Source organism: Miniopterus natalensis, chromosome 4, assembly GCF_054644295.1.
Source record: "Miniopterus natalensis isolate mMinNat1 chromosome 4, mMinNat1.hap1, whole genome shotgun sequence".
Classification (NCBI taxonomy): Eukaryota; Metazoa; Chordata; class Mammalia; order Chiroptera; family Miniopteridae; genus Miniopterus; species Miniopterus natalensis.
In genome coordinates, this window is record NC_142084.1 from 72,278,380 (window position 1) to 72,302,517 (window position 24,138).

Consider the following 24,138-nt stretch of genomic DNA (forward strand, 5'->3'; position numbering starts at 1 on the left):
CAGTATTTTGTTGTGTGTTCACCCATTTTTCTGATGATGGACATTCTGGTTGTTTCCAGTTTGGGACAATTTCAAATAAACTGCATTTGTATACAAGGTCTGCTTTCATTTCTCTCAGTTAAATACCAAAAAGCGGAAAAGCTGGCTCCCATGATGGGTCCATGTTCAACTTTTGAAGAAACTGTCAAACTGCCTTTCCAAGTGGCTGCACTGGTTTGTATATCCAGCAGCGTGAACAAGAGTTGTTCCTCCCCATCTTTGCCAGCACATAATAGTGTCAGTCTTTGTCAACCATTTCTGGGAGGAGTTGTGGGAGAAATGTGCTAGAGGTGACTGGGAATGGAAGATTTTGACAAAATGTGATCCTTTTAGTCATTCCTTCAACCTATAAACATGGGTAATAGGACTTTTTCTTGTTCTCCCCAAGCAGTGACAAGGGCTCATAAGTTGTCCTGTAAAATATTTGTTGAGCACCTACTGTGTGCTCCCTCTTGTGGCAGGCTTTGGGCATACAACAGCAAATAAGACTGTTCCTGCCCTCAGAGTACTAGCTTCTACCTTGGCTTGAATTGGGTTCTCTAGAAGCAGAGCCTGAGATGGGATTCAGAGTCATGTGAGCTTGGGGAAATGTGTGAAGGAGTAAGGGACACAGAACAAGTTAGGGAAGGAGCAGGCAAGGAAGTAGGCTCAACTGGAGTCAAGCCTCAGTCTGATCTGGGTGAGGGGGAGCCCTGGAGCTTGACAACCATGAGAGTGGTCCCATTTTGATGCAAGGGGTCCAGCCTCTTGTGCCCCATATCATTCCATCCTTGTTGTGGGCTTCCCTAGGGTGTGTGTTTTTTGGCAGGGGGGGAGAACCTCCCTGATGAGGTGGCTGTGAGCTGTTAGCACCCAATAATTGCAACAGCTGGCATATGGATGCACCAGCCAGTAAAAAAGTTCTGGTGGAGGCACTCACAACATCCTCTACAAAAAATGGTGTCCATTAGACAAATTATCACACTGACAATAATTTAATCACAATTATGACAAACAGACTATGAAGAAGTCTCCATCAGAAGATGGGAGAGGAAGGTTTTGGGGTGACAGGGAAAGGAGGGCTAAGCATGGGTCTGGAATCCTGGCTACCATGTCACTGGGGCCTGAGGGTCAGCTGATCTGGGCCACATTCCCTGCTTGGCCTCCCTCCTGAGGCACCTGGGATGATTGGATGGCAGGACTGGATTTTACTGAAACCATCTGTTAGACTTGTTGGGATTCTCCCTTAAACTGTGTCTTCCTGGAGGGGGGTGAAACCTAATTATTCATTTTCCATATCCCCACATTTTAGTGCCCAGGAGACCAGAAAAGATGTGAAGAAAAAGGAACATTTTATCATGTCATGACAGAAATACTGGAAAATGAGGAACCATGCAGGATCAGGAACCAGGAGCCCTGTGAGATGACTTCAAGTATTTAGAGAGCCCCAGAATCTTAGGACAGAAAGGGAAGGGGGGGTTCTCTAAGACACTCTACAAAAAAGAAAGCTGAGCCCAGTGGGCGTGACTCAGTGGTTGAGCATTGACCTAGGATCCAGGAGACTGTGGGATCCAGGAGATTGCGGTTTGATTCCAGGTCAGGGCACATGCCTGGGTTGCGGGCTTGATCCCCAGTGTGGGGAGTGCAGGAGGCAGCCGATCAATTACTCTCATCATTGATGTTTCTATCTCTCTCTCTTTCTCCCTTCCTTTCTCTGAAATCAATAAAAACATATTTATTTTTAAAAAAAGCTGCACTTCAAAATTTAAGGAGATTAAGGCTCATAAATCAGTGGCTGAACTTGGACAGCCTTTCACTGAGCACCTACTGTATGTGTTTATTATTCTCTGCATGAGGAAGATCCTCATGGAACTTTACAAATATTAAGGGAGTGACTAAATAGTTCATTTTTTTTTCTGTTTTGTTTTCTTAATTCTCACCCCTAGGATATATTTTCTTTCATTGATTTTTAGAGAGGGAGGGAGGGAGGGAGGGAGTGAGAAACGTCGATATGTTGTTACCTCCCGCATTGCGGCCCCTACTGGGGCCAGGGTTTCAACCCGAAACTGAGGCACGTGCCCTTGACTGGCAATGGAAGTTCATTTATTCTCCACCCCATCTTTTTCTTTTTTCCTTTTAATCCTCATCCAAGGATATTTCCATTGCTTTTCAGAGTGGAAGGGAGAGGGAGAGAGAAACATCAATTGGTTGCCTCTCGAAAGTGCCCTGACCAGAGCCAAGGCTCCAGCCTGCAACTAAGGTACATGCCCTTGGGCCGGAATCGAACCCGGGACCCTTCAGTCTGCGGGCCGACGTTCTAACCACTTAGCCACACCAGCTAGAGCTCTTCATCCCATCTTAATGGTTGTTATTTCTATTTCCCAGGAAATTCCAGGCTCAGAGAGGTGAAGTTACCTGTACAAAGTCACACAACCCACAGGTGGCCAGGTCAGGATTTTACCCTAGAGCAAGTGGTCCCAATCACTTTCCTATATACTGCTTCTGAATATTAATGTCCCAAGCAGTAGACACCATTCCGAGCACCAGGCTCCGTGCTAAGGGCTGTCCTCATTTGTTTATTCAACAAATGCACACTGAACACCTATTATGTGCAGGCACCCTCAGTTTACAGGGGGCGTCTCGGAGAGATGGGGCTGCACCGTCCCGCCAAGCCTCCCCAGCTGGGTGTTCCACCTATGCAGGGTATTCAGTTAGTGCTCAATTAACCCAAGGAATGGAGACCCACTTGTCCCTATAGCCAGCCACCTGGGCAGCACCAAGCAGAGCTTGGGGCGGTACGCCGACGCTCTGGCAGTTGGAAGCCCCGCCCCCGGCGCGTGCGTTCCGGACGTCCCGTCGGCGCGCTATGCTCAAAGCGTCCGGGCGCGGTTGGAAGCGTCGGCGATGAGCGCGCGCGCCTGCGCCGACGTCGGGCTCGCGCACGCGCACCTGCGCCGCCGTCGGGCTCGCGCACGCGCACAGCGGCGGCGGCAGCGGCGGCGGTTTCTGCTGGGGGTTGCGAGCGGCTGGCTGCTCCGAGCGGAGCGGCGACGCTGAGGGCTCACAGGTGGCAGCGGCGACGGCTCGGAGCGCGGCTCACGGCCCGGCTCGCGCCGCGGTGGGCGTTTCAGTCCAGTCCAGGGTCGTGGGCGAGGCGGCGGCTGCGGCCCGAGAACTGCGGCCTAGGCCTCAGCGCGGCGGCGGGCTCGAGTGCGGCGAGAAGCCGGCCTTCGGGCCCTGCGCGGCGGCACCATGAGCGTGGAGGCGTACGGGCCCAGTTCGCAGACGCTCACTTTCCTGGACACCGAGGAGGCCGAGCTTCTTGGCGCCGATACGCAAGGCTCTGAGTTCGAGTTCACAGACTTCACCCTCCCCAGCCAGACGCAGACGCCTCCCGGAGGCCCCGGCGGTGGCGGCCCAGGGGTCCCTGTCGGCGCGGGTGCGGGCGCTGCGGCCGGACAGCTTGATGCCCAGGTGAGCTACACATGGCGGCACCGGAAGCCGGACCGGGCCTCAGCGCCCGCGGACCTGCTCTGGCTACCCGACTCCGGCCGGCCCCAGAGTAACCTGTTCCGGTTCCCTCACGCTGGCCGGATTCGGAGTAATGTTTCAGGACCCCCACTCTGGCCAGGTCCAGAGTAAACTGTCCCGTTTGCCACACTCCTACTGGGCGCAGGGCAGACCTTCTTCAGGTCTCACTCTGCATGCGAGCGACCTGCCTTGAGTATCTCTAAGGCCCTGTCCGGATCTAGCTCAGGCCAGGTCTTAGGTGACCTGCAACATGTCCTCTTCTGAGCATGTCCGAGGTGACCTGCCCTCGGTCCGTCTCCGGTCAGGTCTGCGTGACCTGTCCCCGAGTGTTCCTCCATCTGGGTCCTGAACGATCTGCCCGAATCCCCCCTTCGGCCGAACCGGAGCCCTGCCCTACCCCCACCTGTGCTCGGGGCCATCTGGGCACCCCCCATTCACACACACCGAGCCTCCAGATCAAATTTCCCCAGGCCCAGGGACTCTGGCGGGGAGAATAGAGGGAGGCTCCTGGAGCAGAAAGGGAATTTTTGCCTCCAGTAGAGAACTACATACTCGCTGGCCATTGAAACTATTCTAAAAGCAGGTTGCATTTTGTTTTTCCTTCTTGCATTACCTGTTGCTGAAACCAACGTGTTACATAACGCCATCGCCCTGCCTTGGAAAAGTTGGGTTTGAGTTTGTTCCTCCAGTGGGCAGTGATAGTGGATTTTACATAAATGGGTTTTCCACATCGGATATTTGTTTTTAATGATGTGAACATTTAGTAAAAGCTATCTAGGTGTTTTAAATTTGGGTTTGGGTTATGAGAAGTATCAGGCATACATTTCCTGGACCTGGGTCCCTGCCCTGGGGTGGAAGAGGGGGCTGGCTAGGGTCTTGGGCTGGTGTCCCAGGGAATGTTGCCATCATCCTCTGGATCTCAGATTCCATTCAATAGGTTTTCCTGTGCTTGGCACCTTCCTCGGGTGTATTTTCCTGAATTTTCAGCCAGGGAGGAGCTACGGGGCTCACCTTGTCACAGGTGTCCCATGGCATCAGTACGCAGTGCCAGGGCTAGGGGAGCCACCCCATCGTCAGCCAGAGTGAGCTCAAACCCTGTCCTGGGGGATGCATTCTGGTTGGGAGTCTAGTTGGTTGAGTCACTCCCGTGGGTAGACCACCCACTTGGGCTTTCTTTTAGACCCTAATAGAAGCAGAAAACATTTGACTCATTCTAACCCCAGATTCCTTAAAAATAGAAGCCTGATGAGTGGGGCATCAGGGAGAACAGGTGTGCAAGTATGTATGTTTCTTTTGGTTTTTTTTTTTCATTTTTGTTTACTATAGAGGGAGGGAGGAGAGTGGGGAGAGTTTGCCTGGAGAGAAGAATGAGTTGCTAGAGGTGGGTGATCACACCTGCAGTCTCAGACTCTAGACTTCTCTGTTTCCACAGCTGTAAAATGGGGCATAGCAGTTTTAATTTTGTTACTTTTAAACATACATTAAATCTGAACTGTATAAATGGGCCAGATAGTGCTGTCTGTAACTTGTGCTCGGCATGTCTGGAAGCCCTAGGATAAAGATCTCTTGGTTGAGCAGAGTGCCACCATCTGTGGCAGCTCAGGGTTGTGAAAGGTAATGGTTTTATTACAAATCCTTTTTAACTGTAGCCAGAACAGTAGCAATCCAGGGGCAGCTCTGGTTCTAGTTTTATTCCTGGTATTTTCAATTAATTGATGGCATGTCTTTCTCTTTCAATTGAAATAATCGATTTATTTCCCTGCATCTGAACACTGAGCTGTACAAAATAAAAGCATTGAAACTCTTCAGTGGAGGTAAAAATTGTAGTTGAGCTCACTTGAGTTCTGATATCAAAAGGGATGGTCCTTCCTTACTTTTAATTAGCCCTGATGACCCACCCATCTGTAACCTAACTTTTTTTTTTTTTATCCTCACCCAAGGATATTTTTTCCACTGAGAGAATGGGGGGGGGGGGGCAACGTGAGAGAGACACATCGATTGGTTGTCTCCCACACACACACTACTGGGGCTGGGGGTCAAACATGCATCTGAGGTACAGGCCCATGACTGAGAATCAAACCTAGGACCCTTCAGTCTGCAGGCCAGTGCTCTAACTTCTGAGCCATACTGGCCAGGGCTGTAGACTCACTTTTGATTTGCATTTGGGGGAGGGGAGTAGTATCCTTTGTGTCACAAGAGGACGCCCTAATTTTGAGGGCAGGAAAGTTTGAATAGAATAGGAAAGTGGAAAAAAGTTGGTTATCTCCTCTGCCAGTTGGTGGCATTTGCTGCCTACAACATTTGGGAAGACTTTTCCTGTTTGACCTCAGGAGTTACCTGTGTTACCAACTGTACGGTGGGGCTTCCAGAGAGACTCAAAAAACCTCCCATTCTGAATGCCTTTTGATATGATCTTGTTGGATGAGTGGTGGTAAAGTGTCCAGTGCTGTGCAGCCACTTTTGTATGGACAGACCACATTTTGTTTATACATCTGTTGGTGGACATTTGAGTTGTTTCCACTTATACTTATTATGAATAGTGCTGCTGTGAACATTGCTGTACAAGTTTCTTTGTGGATGTATGTCTTCAGTGAAATTGGTGGTGACTGTGTAACTCTTTCAGGAGCTGCCACGTTGGATAGTCCTGGCTGCCAGTTTTGCACAGTTGGTTTTACCTGAAAGTTTGCTTAGAGGCAGAATGTCTGTTCCGGCCAGAGGTGACACTTGCTGAGTTCTTGAGTTGGTTCAAGTAACACTCATTTTCTTGTTTATGAAATGAAACATAATTATGAAATCCCTCCAGATCCTGGGATGAAAAGTGGTGACACAGCCTTGCCAGGTGTCCTTATGACAGTTTTCTTTTGAGCAGCTGACCCTTTCCTGGATCCTTGCCCCACCCCCACAGGACTGGGAAAGGTAATTTCAGAAGTCCTTTGTCTAATGGCCAGTGTTATAACCCTTCTAGTCTGCCTAGTTGAACTATTTCTTCTTAACTTTTGCTACAATTGTGTTTCCTCTAAACATTGGAATTATGGTGAAAATCTAAGAGTTGGGAATACTACCCAGTCAAATAAAAGAACAAACTATTGATATATGCAACGATGTGGGTGCATCTCAGAATAATTACACTGAGTGAAAACACTTCGACAAAAGAAAAGATGCTCCTTGACTTAAAATGGGATTACATCCCGATAAATCCATTGTAAGTTGAAAATATCATAATTTGAAAATGCATTTAATATACCTAACCTACTAAATGTCATAGCTTAGCCTAGCCTACCTTAAATGTGCTCAGAACACTTACATTAGCCTATAGTTGGGCAAAATCATCTCGCTGCCGCTGCCCAGCTTCATGAGAGAGTATCGTAACACATATCACTAGCCCAGGAAAAGATTAAAATTTAGAGTATGGTTTGTACTAAATGCACATTGCTTTCTTACTATCGTAAAGTCAAAAGATCATAAGTCGGAGCACCATCTCTATATATGATTCTGGTGATATAAAGTTCTAGAAAGTGCTAGCTAACTTTGAGTAGTAGGAAGCAGGTCTGTGGTTGGGGGAGGGGAACAATGACAAAGGGCATTAGGGGGTTTGGGGGTGGTGAATGTGTTCATTGTCTTGATTGTGGGTGTTTACATCCGTTGACGTGTCAACTTATACAATTTTATACTTCAAACATATAGCATTTATTGTATGTCAGTTATATCTCGATGTAAGGTAAAAACCACATGGGGAATACCACTGCCCACTTATTTGAGTGGCTCAGTTTGTGTGTGTGTGTGTGTGTGTGTTTTTAAAGCTGGAAATACCACTTGGAACTCTCATACCTTATTGATGGGATGGTAACCCACAGCTCTGTGGCCCAGCAGAGAAACAAGGTAGTTGCCCAAATGTGGGGCTGCTCAGAGTGTTACAGCAGCCTTGTTCATGAGAGCCCCAGACTGGAAACAACCCAGTGGCTGTAAACAGGTGGCCAGATACACAAAGGCAATTCCTCAGTTGTAGCCCTGAGTACATTAACTTGGGCTTTTTTTTCCTTTTCAAGTGGGAAGATACTTGGATAAAGAGTTGTTACTTGGTCTTCAAAACCGTACTCCTGCTGCCTTCAGAATTCATGGAAGGCTGTCCCCACATATCCTTGACCATCAGGGAAACAGATCCTCTTCTGCTTACTGGTCTATAGCTTATGATGAGGAGTGAGTTTGATACAGTCAGGGGTTCCTAAAAGTGGTGAGTTTAAAATTGGAGTAGGACTTTTTCCATCTGGTTTTGTGAATATGCAGTTCAGCTATGATATGTGCACCTTGAGAAAATCAAAGATAAGAAAGACACTGATAACCTTGCAGGAGCCCCAATAAGTGTTCATCCATCACTTTCCCCCTGTTGCATTTCCCAGGTTTGTTTCCAGTTGATGGGGAGGACTCAACCAGCAATTAGAACAAAGGGAGATTTTGTGTCAGTTAATGGTGAATAAGTGAAATTACTTCTTTCTCAGTTTACCTGTTTCCTCACCCAGATTTAGGAAGATTAGGGGGAAAATTAATGTCAATACAGTACCAGTTTTAACTAAAAACTAAAGTTCTCTCTCAGTCTAGCTCCCACATACCAGAAAAAGGCATCTTTCCAGTAGCTATATTGAAGTATGATCACATACTGTAGAGCCCTCTCATTTGTAAATATGCAAGTCAGTGTCTTTTCTAGTAAATTTCCAGGGCTGTCTGACCATCACCATAGTCACTTGCTGCCTTTGATTTCTCCCTTACACCACCTTTTCTTTCACCCAAGGATATTTTTCCATTGATTTTTAGAGAGAGTGGAGTGAGAGGGGGGAGAGAAACAGAGACATCAGCGTGAGAGAGACACATTGAATGGTTGCCTCCTGTACACGCCCCAACTGGGGCTGGGGATTGAACCTACAATGCAGGTGCATGCCCTTTACTGGGAATCGAACCCATGACCCTTCGGTGCTCGGGCCCACACCACTGAGCCACACCAACCAGGGCTTCTCCATTTTTGTTCTTGCTCATCTTTATAGTCTTTGGTCAACAGCTGAAACAGGGAAATAGGGTGACTGTGCTCAGCCACTCCCAGTCGTACTTTGATGAGATGTGCTAACACGTCTGTTCACATTTACTTCTGTCCCCTCTGCAGGCCATCAGGCCAACCTCCAGCCTGGTCCCTGACTCCTGCCCTCTCAGCAGTTCTGCTTGCTGTGCCCTCCTCAGGCAGAGCAAGCAGTGAGTTCTTTGCCTGCTGCAGCTACTTTGTTAGAAATGACAGGTGCTGCTCAGACTGTGGTTGATCTTAGGGATGGTGAGGGCCCAGAAGAGGGAGTGGTCTGCCCTGCAAATGGAGAGCCTTTGTGAGTGGTTCAGGAAGGTGCATCCACTGGGCAGAGGGGTGGGTGTGGGGTGCTGTAAGGAGCTGAGCTTGGCGTGGAGGAAGAGTGGGTGTGGATGAACGCTGATGTGCCATGCAAAGGGGTTGGGCTGGATCTGGAGCTTCCCAGAGCTGCTGACAGGTGCTGTGACCTCACTTGAAAGGAAGGGCCCTTAGATGGCTGGAGACCCAGTGGAGTATGGCCTAGGCCAGGGGAGAGGTCAGACAGTGCAGTGGTTGGATGTGTGCCTGCGTGCTCTCAAGGGAATGTGTGAATTATCACAGTACCAGGCTGCCACAGTGATCACTCTTCCTCCTGGGCATGTGCTTGTTCTGCACTGGATGTGCCCCATTGCCTTGAGTCCTCACAAGGAGTTATGTCTAGAGTAGACAGGAGTTCCTGTCCGTGTTTTCATCAGGGTCCAGGATCCCAGGGCTGAGGCAGGGCTCCCCTTGAATTGGAGGTGTGAGTGGGGGCAGTGCTAGTCAGTGTACCCTTTGGAGGCCCCACCTGAGAGGGGCAAGAAGCCTTGCTGGAGGGAGTGGCCCCATCAGAGTGACGAGCATGGAGGCTGGAGGGGGCAGATTCTGCACAGCTGTGGTGGTGCAGAACAGTGCAGCCCACAGAGTAGAGCCATGACACCTAGATCAGAGTATGGCCTTGGAAGATGGAGAGGGAACAGTGAGTCTAGCTGAATCTCCAGGTCTCAGGGGGTCCTTGGACTCTTCTTGCCAGAAGAGCTTTCCTTGAGAGCAGAATGCTGCTGCTTCTGAGAAACGTGGGAGGCCAAGTGGACCTGTGGCTTGCAAAGGGTCCTGTGCCTTTTTATGTGTTGGTCCTGTAGCAGCTTGCAAGCTGGACAACTGAGCCAGGCTTCTCAGGATCCCTGTGGACTGTTGCCAGGAGGCTTCTAGACATACAGCAGATGTAGGCTGCCTGCTGAGCTCTGTGAGCCCTTTTTCGCCACTGAAGATGGCACCTCCCTGTCTACTTTAGCTACTTGCAGAGCTCAGCTGCCAGGGATGACAGTGATCCTGGAGAGGTGGCTCTCCTCACCTTGAGTGGGAGGCATTTGATAGAACTTCCGCAAGATTTCAGGTGGCCACCTGTATTGTGTAAAAATGTTTATTATGGATTCTCTCATGTGTAAGTAGTGAAAGTAAACCCCGTCCATCCATTGCCTTGATTTGACAGTTGTGAAGATTTTTCTCCCTCCCTTTTTTGTTTGTCTTCACTGAAATGTTTTAAAGTATCACTTCACCTTCCTTCTGAGGTTGCTCCATAAGAATTAGCATACCTAACCATTGCCCTACAGTATTTAGTCTGCATTTCTAGAAACATAAAAGCACACCTCTCCTTTGTAGCTATACTGTTGTCAGGTGAATAGCACTAACAGTATTTCAGGATAATACTTGGGGCTTCCTTTCTCCACAGTCAGATTCTTCACTGGTTAGAAAGTGGTGCCTTTGCTTGGTCTGGACCCCCTATGTGATTGTCATGTCTACCTGTCCTGCTCTCCAGGGCAGCCCCTTTTCTTTTCATGCTGCTAAGCTGGGGTCCAGTTGAGTCATCGTCCTGAGAAGTATCCCACCTCTGGACGCAGCTTGGCTTCTCCCTGCATGTGTGGGGTGGGTTCCTACTCAGTCCTCACACTCCTTTGGGAGTGACTGACATCCAGAGCTGGGCAGGCAGGGGCAGCCCAAGGTGACTGGGGACATGTCCAGTATCCTCAGAGCAGGGAAATGAACTGTAGAGATGGATTCAGCATGCTTACCAGAACAGGGATCCACTATAAGGGAGAGGAGGGCGAGTGCCTTTTATCTAGAACCCAGTTCTCTGTTGGGTGGGACCATGCCTTCTTTGTAAATCCAAAATGGTGAACTCGCAATTTCATGTGTTAAAACTAATGGATTAGAGGAGGCTAAGAGACATCACCAGTAATGTGTGATCCCTTCATTAGATCTTGAATTTAAATAACCATAAAGGACATTATTAGAACACTGGGGAAATGTGCTTGTGGGTATTAGATAGCAGTATTGTATCAGTATTGCTCCTGAGCATGATGCCTTTATAGGCATGCCTTTGGAGACACTGTAGGTACATACAGTTCCAGACCACTGCAGTGAAGTCAGTCACGCCAATGTCTTCTTTCCCAGTGTGTATAAAAGTTATGTTTACAGTATACTGTAGTCTGTTAAGTGTGCAATAGCATTATATCTAAAAAAACAATGCACGTACCTTAATTTAAAAATACTTTATTGCTATATAATGCTAACGATCATTGGAGTCTTCAGTGAGTTGTAATCTTTTTGCTGCTGGGAGATTTGCCTTCAATTTGTTAAAAGAAATGCTGTGTCTGCAAAGTGCAGTAATACATGGTATGCCTCAATTGTGATTATGGGGAGAAAGCCCTTGTCCTGGTGCCCAGGACTCTGAAGTGGATCAGGAAAATAAAAGTGTGCATGCAGAGTGAAGAGGAGAGAGCAGGTGTGGTGAAATGTGAGTGGCTGGTGGATCCAGGTGCCCGGTATGTGGATGTTTCATTTTGAAACTTTTTCAAAAGTTGGGAGAAGCTGGACCTTATGCTATCCTTTTCCTAGGCGGGACTCAGAGGCCTTGCAGCTCCTTTCTGCCTCAGGCCCCCCTAAGAGGAAGGTGATTTCCCACTCCCTCTTTTATATTTAAACTTTGGGAGTGAAAGAACAAATGATGAATCACTTTACAGCCTTTGTGTTTTAGATGAGATGTATTTATTTAACCAATACTCTGGGGGTCTCCTAGGGTATGGTCTCAGTTCTGGGTGCTAGGGTCATGGCAGGGAGCAGGACAGGTGTTAGTGGCCTCACTGGGTTACCTCAGATGGGTTCAGGGGAGGCCTTCGGGGGGGGGGGGCAGAGACCTGAAGGACCAGGAGTCAGCTGTGCAGGGGCCAAGGGACAGTGAGTGGTATATCTGGAGTATCTACTGACTCAGACCAAGGGACAGAAAGGTCTATTTCATATTGAGTGGTATGATGCTTACAGAGTTTTTCCAGTACATTGAGGGGTGGGTAGTTTTTGAATTTGCATGTTTTTCCTATGTGACCTCTCTTCCTATTGCTCTGATGTGCACCATCTGAATTCTGTAGTGGGTTGTATGGAACTGTCTTGGGCAGAAAACCCCTGCAGGCCTTGATCAGCTTGGCAGCTCATAGATGGACTTCAGATAGTGAGTGTCCAGAACACAGGTGGAGAGAACAATTTCCCCAGTGACGTGGTGCCTGGAGGTAGACTTGGGGTGCCCATGGGTGCAGGGAAGCCCTCCCCCCCTTGAGCCCAGCAGGATCCAGGGGTCCTGACTGGAGGTGAGGGGTTAGTGACCTTGGAGGACCTCAGTCCTGTGCCAGCCAAGGACGAGGACACCCTGCACTCTTCCCATTGTGTCACCTGATGTAGGTTGTCAGCCTCCTCTGTGCCAGGTACTCTCTAGTGCTTTACTCATTTAATTACAGTTTCTAAGGTCAAATGAATTTTTTTATTTTATTATTTTTTAATCCTCGCCTGAGGATATGTTTTCTATTGCTTTTCAGAAAAAGTGGAACAGAGGAAGGGAGAGAGAGAGAAACATGGATGTGAAAGAGACACATTGACTGGTTACCTACTGCAGGTGCCCCGACCAGGGGCAGGGAGCACACCTGCAACCAAGGTACATGCCCTTGAGTGGGAATCGAACCCACGATCCTTTGGTGCCTGGGCCAGTGCTCTAACCACTGAGCACACCAGCCAGGGTGATCAAATGTATTGTTGAAGTTAATTTTATCTTAAAACTTTACAAACAGTAGAGGGAGAAACTAACAATCCAGTTATATTGCCCAGCTGACATGGCTTAGTGGTTGAGCATCGACCTATGATCCAGGAGATCCTGGTTCAATTCCTGGTCAGGGCACATGCCCGGGTTGTGGACTCGATCCCTGGTAGGGAGCGTGCAGGAGGCAGCCTGTCAGTGACTCATCATTGATATTTCTACCTCTCCCTCTCCGTTCCTCTCAAATCAATAAAGATATATTTTAAAAACAAAAACAATCCAGCTATAGAGGTTAGTTTGTGTTGTGGTCAGATTACAGCTGGGCAGGAGTGCAGCCTAGTGGGAGCTAGGAGTGTTTGCACGTGCATATGTGCATGTAGGCACATGAGTGAGGGGTGCCACACCACACTCCCCAGCCAGGAAGCTTCAGGGCCCCGGGTCTTGGGGAATCTGTACTTCTCCTTGGCTTTAGTAGGGGCTAGGAGAGTACCTCTTACCTTGAATCCGTATTCTGTTGTCTCCCTGGAGTTCCGAGAGTGGATTTAGATTTCTGCCCCTTATTAAGCCTGAAGGGGTCAGTATGGTTTAGAGAGGGTTGCCACATGGCTGATCAGGCTCCCTTACAAGCCTCACATGCTCCTGAGGTGCCTGATCCCTCTCCTTGGTGAGGGGAGGTGAAGTGCGAGACAGGAGTGGGCAGGATGAGGACCACCCAGGTGGTGTGCACTTTCCTCTTTTACTTCATGTACTAATTTTGATGTTTGAGGAAAGATTCAGATACCACCAAGAATATTTCTTTATATGTTAAACCTGGTAAGAGATTTTAGGAGTTCTTCTAGACTAGGAGCTAGTAAACATTTTCTTGAAGGGCTAATAGCAAGTACTCTAGACTTTGTTGGACAAGAAACAAAGTTGAGGCTGTTATTAGGTATTTGGTCCAATCATTTAAAAATGTAAATACCATTCTGAGCCCAAGAGGGTGGTCTGCAGGTTGAACCTGGTCTAGACTACCTTCTCAGATGCTCCTACAGCATGATAAATATGCCCCCCTCACTGCCCTGAATTGAAATCCAGGTGCCATGAGCTGGCCACACACTTTCAGAAACCAACACGAACGTGCCTAGGTACAGTCACACCAAGAGCCAGCAGTGCCGGTCCTGTTGGCAGCCTTACACTACGATGTGTCAGGAGCAGCATTACCAGATGCAGAGGTGACTCTTTGAACTGATAACCAACAAAAAATAATAATAAAGTTAAAAATGGCCAAAGGACTTGAATAAACCATGTCTCCAAAGAGGATATACAGGTGGCCAACAAGCACATGAAAAGATGTTCAGTATTAATAGCCATCAGGGAAATGAAAATCAAAACACAATGAGATGCCACCTCGTGTCCATTAGAATGGCTGCCACTGTTTTTTTAACAAGAAGTATAACAAGTGTTGATGAGGATGTGAAGAAATTGTAACCCTTGCACTGTGGTGGGAATGTAAAAATGGTGTAGCCACTGAGGAAAACAGTCTGACGATTCCTCAAAAAGTTAAACATAAAATGACTTTGTGACCCAGTAGCTCCACTTCTGGGTGTATAACCAAAAGAAACGAAAGCAGGGTCTCTTAAGAGATATATGTACACCCGTGTTTGCAGCAGGATTATTCACAGCACCAAAAGGTGGAAGCAACCCAAGTGTCCACTGACACATGGCTGGGTAAACAAAATGGAGTGAATCTATGTAATGAAATACTATTTGGCCTTAAAAAGGAAGTAAAACCTGACACATGCTTCATCATGGGTGAACCTTAAAGACAGTATGCTAAATTAAATAAGCCAGACACAAAAGGACAAATACTGTGATTCCATTTATATGAGAGGTTCCTAAAGGAGTCAAGTTCACAGAGACACAAAGTAGAATGGTGGGTGCCGGGGGGGGGGGGGGGTGAATGGGGAATTAATGTTTAATGGGGACACAGTTTGGGAAGATGGAAAGTTCTGGAGATGGATGATGAGAATGGTTATACACCAGTGTGAATGTACTTAAATGCCCCTGAACCGTATACTTAAAAGTAGTTAAGATGCTACATTTTATGTTAGGTGTAATTTACCAAAATTTTTTTAAAGGAGATAAGGGATTCACAAAGAGGTGCTTGTTATAATGTTTATAGCATTGTTTCCTTTGCATTAAAATCTAAAAGTTGATTTTGATTTTTCCTCTTTGAAAAAAAAATTCAAACAAAGCATATAGTCTTGTAATTAACCTGGTTACTGCCTTCCTGAAAAAGCATATTGTGGCTGACACTGAAGTGGGGTTCTGATCTGGGCTGAGACTATTACAGACATAGGTGTTCTGCGACAGGATGCTGACTTCCTGACATCCCAGATCTATCTTTGAAATATCCAGAATGCCCCTCATGAGAATAGCTATCCTTAGGCTCTTACAGGTGATTAGGCCAGAGTGTGGATAGGCACTGCTGGCTCAGGCTGTGCTGGCTCTGGGTTTTGGTCCCCTGGCTCTGGGTGGCAGGCATTCTTCAAGGGAATAGGGCTGGGTGCCTACCCTGGGGCTCCTATCATTCCTCCCCAGGCTTCCTCACCACACAATGCTCCTGCTGCCTCACCCAGATTTGTGTGGGCTGTGACCCCTGGGAGGAGATGACAGGACTGTTGACTGCCACCTGAGGTTCCTGGAGGGGTGACATTAGGATTCCTGTTCCCCTGGGGGAGCTGAGTTTGTGCACCCCTGAATGGACTTGTGAGCTCATCAGAAGTGCCTGTAAAATTCATGGCTTAGTTGCTTAAAGTTGCTTGTTTGTGTGTTGTTGCTGTTATATTATTTAGTAAAATGATTGCCTGAATTTGGAAGGTTATCCTAACGTTCAATTTCTAATTCATAATCAAGAAGGGCTGCCTTTCCGAGAGGGTACTGGCAGTGGAGAAAGTCTGTCTACGGAGGAGATAACTGCTCTCCTACGGCTCCAGGGCTCATAACCTTGACTCCTGCTTGGACTTTGGAAGGACCCTTCACTGTATGGGATTCCTGGCCCTCTGGCCTGACATTATTGTGCAGCTGTCCCCAGAGGGGACTAACTGGCTTGTAAAAAGTCACCTTGCTCCCTTGGCCCTCAGTGATGGAAATGAAGCATTTTCCTCTACATCCTGGTTGTGGTCGTGGCTCCTTGGGGGTTGGGTCTGTCTGCTCAGGATTCAGAGCAGATAATCTAGGCCAGCAGTGCCCTGTTTTGATCTGGGTAGGTTTGATAGAGAGAGGGTGAAATTTCAAAGCAGAAGGCATTAAACTGTCTCAGAGTGGAGGACAGGCCAGCACTTCATAGGAGGGTCACCATGGTTGCTCACTTGGGGAGAAGCCACATGCCCAATGCCTGGAGGCTGGAGGCTTGCTTGCTGACACTGCTGTTCTGCGGTAGGTTGGAGGACCTGAGGGCATCCTGCAGAATGGGGCCGTGGATGACAGCGTGGCCAAGACCAGCCAGTTGCTGGCCGAGTTGAACTTCGAAGAAGATGAAGAGGATACTTATTACACAAAGGACCTACCAGTACATGCCTGCAGGTGAGCGCCAACAGCAGGGGCACCCCAGAGCCTCCACATTCCAAATGTGTCTGCTGGCTTCACAAGACCATTCCAAGATTGGGGACTGTGACACTTGGTCACATGTCCTTGGGAATAAGGAGGTTGCTCAGGCCTGTATACACATTACTAGGCAGGAGGATGGGTTCAACACCCTCTGTGACCCTTGATTCTTCCAGCAGGTAGGGAAAGGTTCCCCTCTCGGCCTTCCTCAGGCCCTGGTGGTGGTCCTGGTACCTGCCCCACTCACTATTATAGGGTGAATAGAGCCACTAAAATTTCTTAGAGAGAGATTACTGTTGGATTCTTTAAAATGTCTGCCTCCTGAAAAGTTGGAAGTGGATAGTCAGTGTGTAGACCTGCATGTTGACCAAATTTGGAATTCTTGTCTAGAGCAGGGCCCATCCTTTACTTTTAGACTTATTCATGCTTTTTTGTTACATGCACAAGAGAAAATTGAGACCAAAGTGGTGAAATGATCTTGCTTAGGGCACTCAGCCAGTAAGGGCAGCTTTGGGCCTGGCTTCTACTCAGCTGTGCCTGCCCCTTGGGCACAATGCCCCCAGGGCCTACCCACCAAGGGACAGAATGCTCCCCTCCCCCCCATACTTTATTGGCTCTTTGTTCACATTTACAAATGTTTGTTTTTGTGTTTTGTTAATCTTCATCGCAGGATATTTTTCTATTGATTTTTGGAGAGAGTGAAAGGAAGGGGGGGAGAAAAAAAACATTGATGTGAGAGAGAGACATCGATTGGTTGCCTCCCGCACTCTCCCCAGCTGGTGCCTGGGATTGAACCTGCAACCCAGGTAAGTGCACTTGACTGGGAATTGAACCTGAGACCCTTTGGTGCATGGGGCAATGATCTAACTGCTGAGCCATACTGTCCAGGGCTTATTTAGAAATATTTTTGTGTATGTATGTGTGATGTATTAGTGTTCCTGTCATATACACAGTTGCCATCCCTGGTGACACTGCAAGTGGTTGAAGTCTGTACAACCCCTGGCCCTCCAGGCTGTCCCCATGTGTGGGGGGTTGTATGGAAGGTTCTTGGTCAAAGCACATTCTGGTTTGAGACTGTCTTGGCTTCCTACACATAGAGAACTCTTTGGAGAGCCAGTGGTTTTGTTTTTGGTGTGTTGACTTTCAGAAAAATGAGGCCGGGGGTGCAGGTGGGATTGTGGGGCACTCTCTTGTCAATGTGCTCCTTTGGAGCTGAGCTCTGTCAGAACCCAGGAGCCTCTGCTGCAGGGTCTGATTTGAGCGTTTTTTGGAAGCATGGCGCCCTCTGTTGGAGCGTGAATGTGAAGCATGGTCACAGCTCACCTTCCGTGTGCCCAGAGCTACACATGGACACCCGTTTCCCTGCTTATGAGTCACGTTCCTGAAACTTAAGGCCATAGGGGTGCCTTTGGGGTGTTGGGCTCGGCACCTCACACAGCACTTACCCCCCACTTGGAAGGGGCTTTACTCCTGTCTGGGATATCTCTGATGGTCTACACAGCACCTCAACCCATTTCTCTATTCACAGGGCCAGGAAGCCTCAACAGTTAACTGATTGGATTTTGTTAGTAGGATTGTTGAGTTTGAGTATGTGTTTAATGAAAAACTTAAAAATGTTGTAAGAGGAAAGAATTTTACATTCTGCCAAATTAAAACCAGAGAGCGGCTTTCCAGCTTTAACTGTTCATTTTTTACTTTTTTAGTTACTGTGGAATACATGATCCTGCTTGCGTGGTTTACTGTAATACCAGCAAAAAGTGGTTCTGTAACGGACGTGGAAATACTTCTGGCAGGTAGGTATCAGGCTGCCATGTGTCTTTAATCAGGCTATGCTCAGATTTGTGTGTAAATTATGGAAATGCTGAAGCAAAGCACAATATAAAATCACGCTAACAAACCTGGGTTTTTTCCTCCTCTGTGACGGGCTTAACTTGAAACAGATGGTGCTGTGTGAATGCCTTAATGTATTTACCCTTGATTTATTCTCTTGTTCTCTTTATTATGCCGGCATGGTTGGCTTAATTTTCATTCCTAGTTTTTATTTATATTTTTCTGTAAGATGAGCTCCTGGCATTCCTGTTCATCTTTATTATGGGGTACCTGGGGAGGGTGTTCCCAAGACAGTAACGGGCATCCATGGGAGCCACTTCCTGAGGAGGCTCCTTCAGGCCTGAGCTCATCGAGTAGTTCAGAGGCTAACACGGGCCAGATCCTGAATCATCAGATTAAATTAAGTTCATCCAACCAGCAGTGGCTCTGGGCTCCCTCCTGATCAGCAGCAGTTGTGACTGGGCCCGTGTTTGTGTTTGGTATTGGGGTGAGAGCAGCGTGGTGGTGGTGCTTGGATTCTAAGGAGAGTCTGTCTGTCTAGCTCAAGTGCTGGAACTCCTTGGCCCCCACCTCTGGTTCGCTCCACTGCCACAAGAAGCAGAGCAGAGTCTCAGTGGGAAAGGGCTCCAGGCCTCAGTAAGGAAGCAGCATCTTCTGAGGTTCATGTTTTGGAGAAGTAAAGTGACAGAAATCCATAGGCAGGTTTATGTACACAGAGCCCCACCCACCTTTCATGCCTTCAGTAGCTGTGGGCCAGGCCTTACCGTCATGCTGTCTAAGGACACAGAGTGATCAGATCTTGGGTCATCTCAGAGTTAGGATGCGAGTTCTGGATACTGAGCAAGGCAAGAAAGGGGGCTGATGTTTTTAAAACATTTTAACATCTCCAAGGTAACCAAAAGAGATTCACGTCCCATTTTCAGAATGTTCTGAGCAATTTGTGTTACCATGTTTGCATTAGTTCCTCTCCTACAGGAAAAGCAATGAAATAAAACTTGCCTTGGTTGGCAACCCCAGCTTCTGGTCAGCAGAGTCAGGATCAGGGATGTGAGGGAAGGGCCTCTAAGAGAAAACAGGCTTAGTCAATCAGCATCACGTGCTCTTTACAAGGATCAAGTGAAAGCTGATGGACTACCTCTTGTCAGTGTAGTTGGGTGAGGTGGGCACAGAAGGTACAAGAGGAAACTACTTGTTGTGGTAACAAGCCCAGTGGTGGTGGCTCCAGAGAGGAGTGGGGGATTTTGGGGGGTGCTGAGAGTGGTGATGGTTGGTTAGATGATCTGATGATGGACTTTGTGGGGCCAGAGAGGGTTCTAGCCTAACCCTGTGATAGGAGGGGTTTACTGATGTGAAGAGAGGGCTGCCGCAAGTAGTGTTCCACAAACCCACAGCCAGGCTACAGAGATCCTGAGGCAGGACCTGTACCGCCTGTGGCCCCAATGAGGCTAACTTGGCATAGGCCATGATTTAGGTGAGCTGTAGCCTGGAAATGAGAATGATGGCAGAGTCCTGGCCATGCCGAGACAGGGTTCCAGAGGATTTCATTGCATTTCATTGACAGCCCCTTTGCTTCCTGAGAGTAGCCCTGAGTCCCCTATTTGATATTTTTTACTGTCTTCAGGTTTCCAATACATGTGCTTATCAAGTTTCCTGGCCTGTAGCATATTAGGAGAGGCCGTTGCTCCTGGCAGCCAGCACAGGGGCCATGAGAAGTGACTTTGAAAGAAGCAGCAGAGAAGCCACAAAGAGCAAGAGGAGCTAGGAAAGGGGCAGCAGCTGGGGCCCCAGCTGTAGATCTAGTTAGGCCCAATAGTTGGATTTAAGAAAGCAGGAACTGGGGGGTTGGGTTGAAGGCAGAAACTGTGTGAAACGCGTTAGGAAACTTTTCTTTAAAAGTGGTTCAAGGCCGGTTGATTTTTTGCTCTCAGTGGGGAGCTAGTTCAGGGGCGGGCTGGTCTCATGGGACACCAGATGGATGAGGTGTGACCACCCCTGCTAATGGACCGTAAATGGTACCGGAACTTTTAACAGGGGCTCGAGAATTGGAAGTGGTGAAAAGCCAAACTTTGGGTGTTAACTATTTATCATTTCCTGATTTAAGCCACATTGTAAATCACCTTGTGAGGGCAAAATGCAAAGAGGTGACTCTACACAAGGATGGGCCCCTTGGGGAGACGGTCCTGGAGTGTTACAACTGTGGTTGTCGCAACGTCTTCCTCCTCGGCTTCATCCCTGCCAAGGCCGACTCAGTGGTGGTACTGTTGTGCAGGTGAGGGCTCCCCGATTTCCCTGGGGGCCAGTTCTGACTCTGGAACTTTAAAATGGTTTCTGTTGAGTGGCTAGGTGTGAAGATGTTTGGGGGTTGGGGCTTGTTGGAGAGTTAGGAATGTCGAGTAACTTGGGGGGGATGGTGTTCTAGTTAAATCATAAAAACAGTTCTGTTTTTATGAACAGAAAAAATTCAAAGTCTGTTTTGAATTTTAAGAGTTCGGAGCTCAAATGTGTGGGGAGATGAATTTATTACTAACAATAGAAAGGTAACGTGATCATGTAATAAAAGATAGGGACCTTGGGGTGAACTCTGAGTCTTAAGGCGGAAGGTCATCCTCACCGGAGCTCTTCTGTTCTCGGGGCTTCTGTAGGCAGCCCTGTGCCAGTCAGAGCAGCCTCAAGGACATCAACTGGGACAGCTCACAGTGGCAGCCCCTGATCCAGGATCGCTGCTTCCTGTCCTGGCTGGTCAAGATCCCTTCAGAGCAGGAGCAGCTTCGGGCCCGGCAGATCACTGCCCAGCAGATCAACAAGCTGGAGGAGCTGTGGAAGGTGAGGCCTGTTGAGAATGCAATCCACCTCAGCACCAGTTTCCTGTAGACTGAGGTGGGATGGGGGGGGGGCTGTTTTTTCTGAAAGGATTCTGCAGCCTCTACCAGGAGGGGTCCAGAACTAGCCCTGGGCGGCTGTGGGTGGACATGTCCAGAGTAGCCCAGGCCTGAGTAGATAGGACTGTGAGTGCATTTTAAAACCTTGCTGGGCCTTTGACATGTCTGAGCCAGTGTAACGCCAGGCTGCTGGTGAGTGTGCAGTGGGAAAGGGGTCAGAGTCTCAAAGGTCAGAGACGCTTGACCTGATGACTGAAGGAGAGAGGGGCCTTAGGTTTCATGGTGGGGCACCTGCCCTACCTGCATACCCACTTCTCCAGGGAAGCCCTTCCCTGGTTTTGGTTGTTTACTTAGCTTTTATTATAAAGTTTTAATAACAAGGCTACAAGTTTTAATTGGGCACCCATATAACCAGAAATCTTAAATGTAAATTTATCTTTACTTTGAGTTCAAGTTAAAATATTTTTTAGGCCCTGGACAGTGCAGGTCAATTGATTGAATGTCGTCCTATGCACCAAAGGGTTGCTGGTTCAGCTCCCGGTCAGGGCACATGCCCAGGTTGCAGGCCTAATCCCCAGTAGGGGGCGTGTAGGAGGCAGCTGATTGATGTTCCTCCCTGTCTCCTCCTCTCCTTCTTTCCTTTTCCCTTCCTCTCTAAAATCAATAAAAATGTGATTTTTTTAAAAATTTATTTTCAGGCATTGTCTAGCCAGATGACTTTCCATTTCCATTTTCAGGTTGCCACAATTTTTTCTTCATTCCTGTTTATATTTTAGCAGCCCAGATACTGTTCTGTCCCTGCCAGGGAAGAGTGTGTAGTCCTATTGGTGCAGTGTAGGATCAGGACGAAATGGAGAGGTAGGTCACTCCTCTTCACACAGCCAGAGAAGCGGTGGTCTTTCTGGCAGCCTGGAAGAACTACCGTCCTTCATAGTTCAGGGCCAGGTGATTGTGGAGGACGTGGCCATTTGATGGTGTGGACGTGTTAGTTTTGTACCTGCAGTGCCATCACCAAGACTTTCCCTATTGGCATAACCTTGTTAGGGAGTGTTAGGAATAGCAGCTGAGGTGTGATGTGACCAGGACCTCGGTGGGCATCCAGTTCCCTGTGCTATGTGAACTTCCTGATATGAGGACTCTCGCACAGGGTCGACACCACTGACTGCTGACACCCCTCAGCATCAGCCCAACATTGGCTTGTTTTGAGAAGTGATGGGTCTGCCCCAGTCCCTCTGGTGACTGGTGATCTCAATATATTTAATTTCATATGCCAGTGAAACTGGGGACAAACTCAGCGTGGTTTTTGTCTTCTAGGAGAATCCTTCTGCCACCTTGGAGGACCTGGAGAAGCCAGGGGTGGATGAGGAGCCGCAGCACGTCCTCCTGCGGTACGAGGACGCCTACCAGTACCAAAATATATTCGGACCTCTGGTTAAGTTGGAGGCCGACTATGACAAGAAGCTGAAAGAGTCACAGGTGATGTGTGTGCAGGAGGGTGTGGCTATTTTAACACATTTCTCCTGAGACCTGGAGGGTGGTTTTACCTGCAGGCTGCCAGCACTATCATAGAGGGATGGAGCTGTGGATCAAGGGCAGATGCCCTGTCACTCAGAGCTAGACACCAGCCTGAGTGTTAACTGATTTTAAATCCAACAAAAGTCCCCCCTCACAGTCGGGTTCTTAGCCTTTGCCCATAGCCATGAGCGTCAGATCCAAGGAGCCACAGCATGCAGAGGGTGCTCCTTGTGCTGGTCTCATGAAGAACGTGTTTAGGAAGTAAGAGCCCCATGGCTCCTGGGCCATCTCCTCAGCTGTTGGCTTCCTTCTCTCTCTCCGAGTACCTCTGAGAGCAGACATCGCATAGAGGATCCTGGCCATCTTCTGCGGGTTCTTGGGGCCCTAATGGCTTCTCTCCTAGCTGTGCCCTTGTTGGTGTTTCAAGCTGTTGGGTGTTGCTTGCTGCACCCTGGCATCGTGACTCATCAAATTGTCGTAGGGTACACACCTGTGGATACCCAGACACAGGAGTCCAGGCCATGTCTGTGTCACGGGCTAACAGGGCTCTTATTTTTCATGTGCTCAGACTCAAGATAACATCACAGTCAGGTGGGACCTGGGCCTTAACAAGAAGAGAATCGCCTACTTCACTTTACCCAAGACTGACTCTGGTAATGAGGATTTAGTCATAATTTGGTTAAGAGGTGATTTTAAGTTTTAAAATATTTGTGACCATAAATAGCATAAAATTCCTAGTTTTGCCCTTGTAAAGTGTCCCTTAATTTAAACTCTTCATAGTGGTAGTCAAGGGCACATGTTGAAAACGCTAACTTTCTTGCTATCTTTTTCCTGGAAGACATGCGGCTCATGCAAGGGGATGAGATATGCCTGCGGTACAAAGGGGACCTGGCCCCCCTGTGGAAAGGGATTGGCCACGTCATCAAGGTCCCTGATAGTATCCTTTGTGTAAAGAACAGCTTGCACAGGAGACCTGTGTGTGTGTCACTGTGGAGACCAGTCCTGGGCCTCAGGTGGAGGGCATGGCCATGGCTGGAGAGGCCCCGACTCAGTTTGTTTCAAGCCACTGAGCCTTTTTTTCATTTGGACTCTGAGGGCATACTATTTATATAAAACTAATAGAAACACTGCTTTACCTAGAGCCAGAATGCTTTGGGATCTGCACTTCAGGGCTCTCTGAAGCTTACAGTCGGAAGCTGGATTCTCAATGTCACCAGTTCATCCTGGGTGACACCCCAAGGTTCACAGGGTAGTTTGGGGGTTAGGGCTGGCTTCAGGGGACCGGGACACTGTGGACAGAATCTGTCAAAACATGGGTCTCACTGGCTGCGTTGTCACCTTTTGGCACAAAGGGAGGGATCTATCTCCTCAGTAACCAAGGAGGGCTCCTCAGAAAGGTAAACCCAGCTTATGACGAGGATCAGCCTTAACTCAGCTTTGCAGATTATGGCGATGAGATTGCCATTGAGCTGCGGAGCAGTGTGGGTGCACCCGTGGAGGTGACACATAACTTCCAGGTGGATTTCGTGTGGAAGTCCACCTCATTCGACAGGTGTGTCCGCCTCCACCGCCAGCTCTAAATGATTCTCCCTTCCTGGGGGTGGGGCTTACCACCA

The 24,138-nt window shown here is 48.3% G+C and overlaps 1 protein-coding gene across 3 annotated transcripts in view; it reads left to right on the forward strand.

The window, feature by feature from the left end:
• Positions 1–3,073: 3,073 nt before the first annotated feature.
• Positions 3,074–24,138, forward strand: part of LOC107535340 (UPF1 RNA helicase and ATPase) — a 33,806-nt gene continuing 12,741 nt past the window's right edge. For 2 of the 3 annotated variants that reach the window (XM_016210754.2, XM_016210753.2), the window contains exons 1-9: positions 3,074–3,492; positions 16,135–16,277; positions 18,002–18,091; positions 20,230–20,397; positions 20,771–20,951; positions 22,322–22,483; positions 23,091–23,208; positions 23,361–23,459; positions 23,966–24,074. In XM_016210754.2, the coding sequence (XP_016066240.1) occupies positions 3,271–3,492; positions 16,135–16,277; positions 18,002–18,091; positions 20,230–20,397; positions 20,771–20,951; positions 22,322–22,483; positions 23,091–23,208; positions 23,361–23,459; positions 23,966–24,074 (1,292 nt within the window). In that variant the 5' untranslated portion in view covers positions 3,074–3,270. The remainder of the gene's footprint in view (positions 3,493–16,134; positions 16,278–18,001; positions 18,092–20,229; positions 20,398–20,770; positions 20,952–22,321; positions 22,484–23,090; positions 23,209–23,360; positions 23,460–23,965; positions 24,075–24,138) is intronic. The other variant, XM_016210755.2, reaches the window with a different exon arrangement.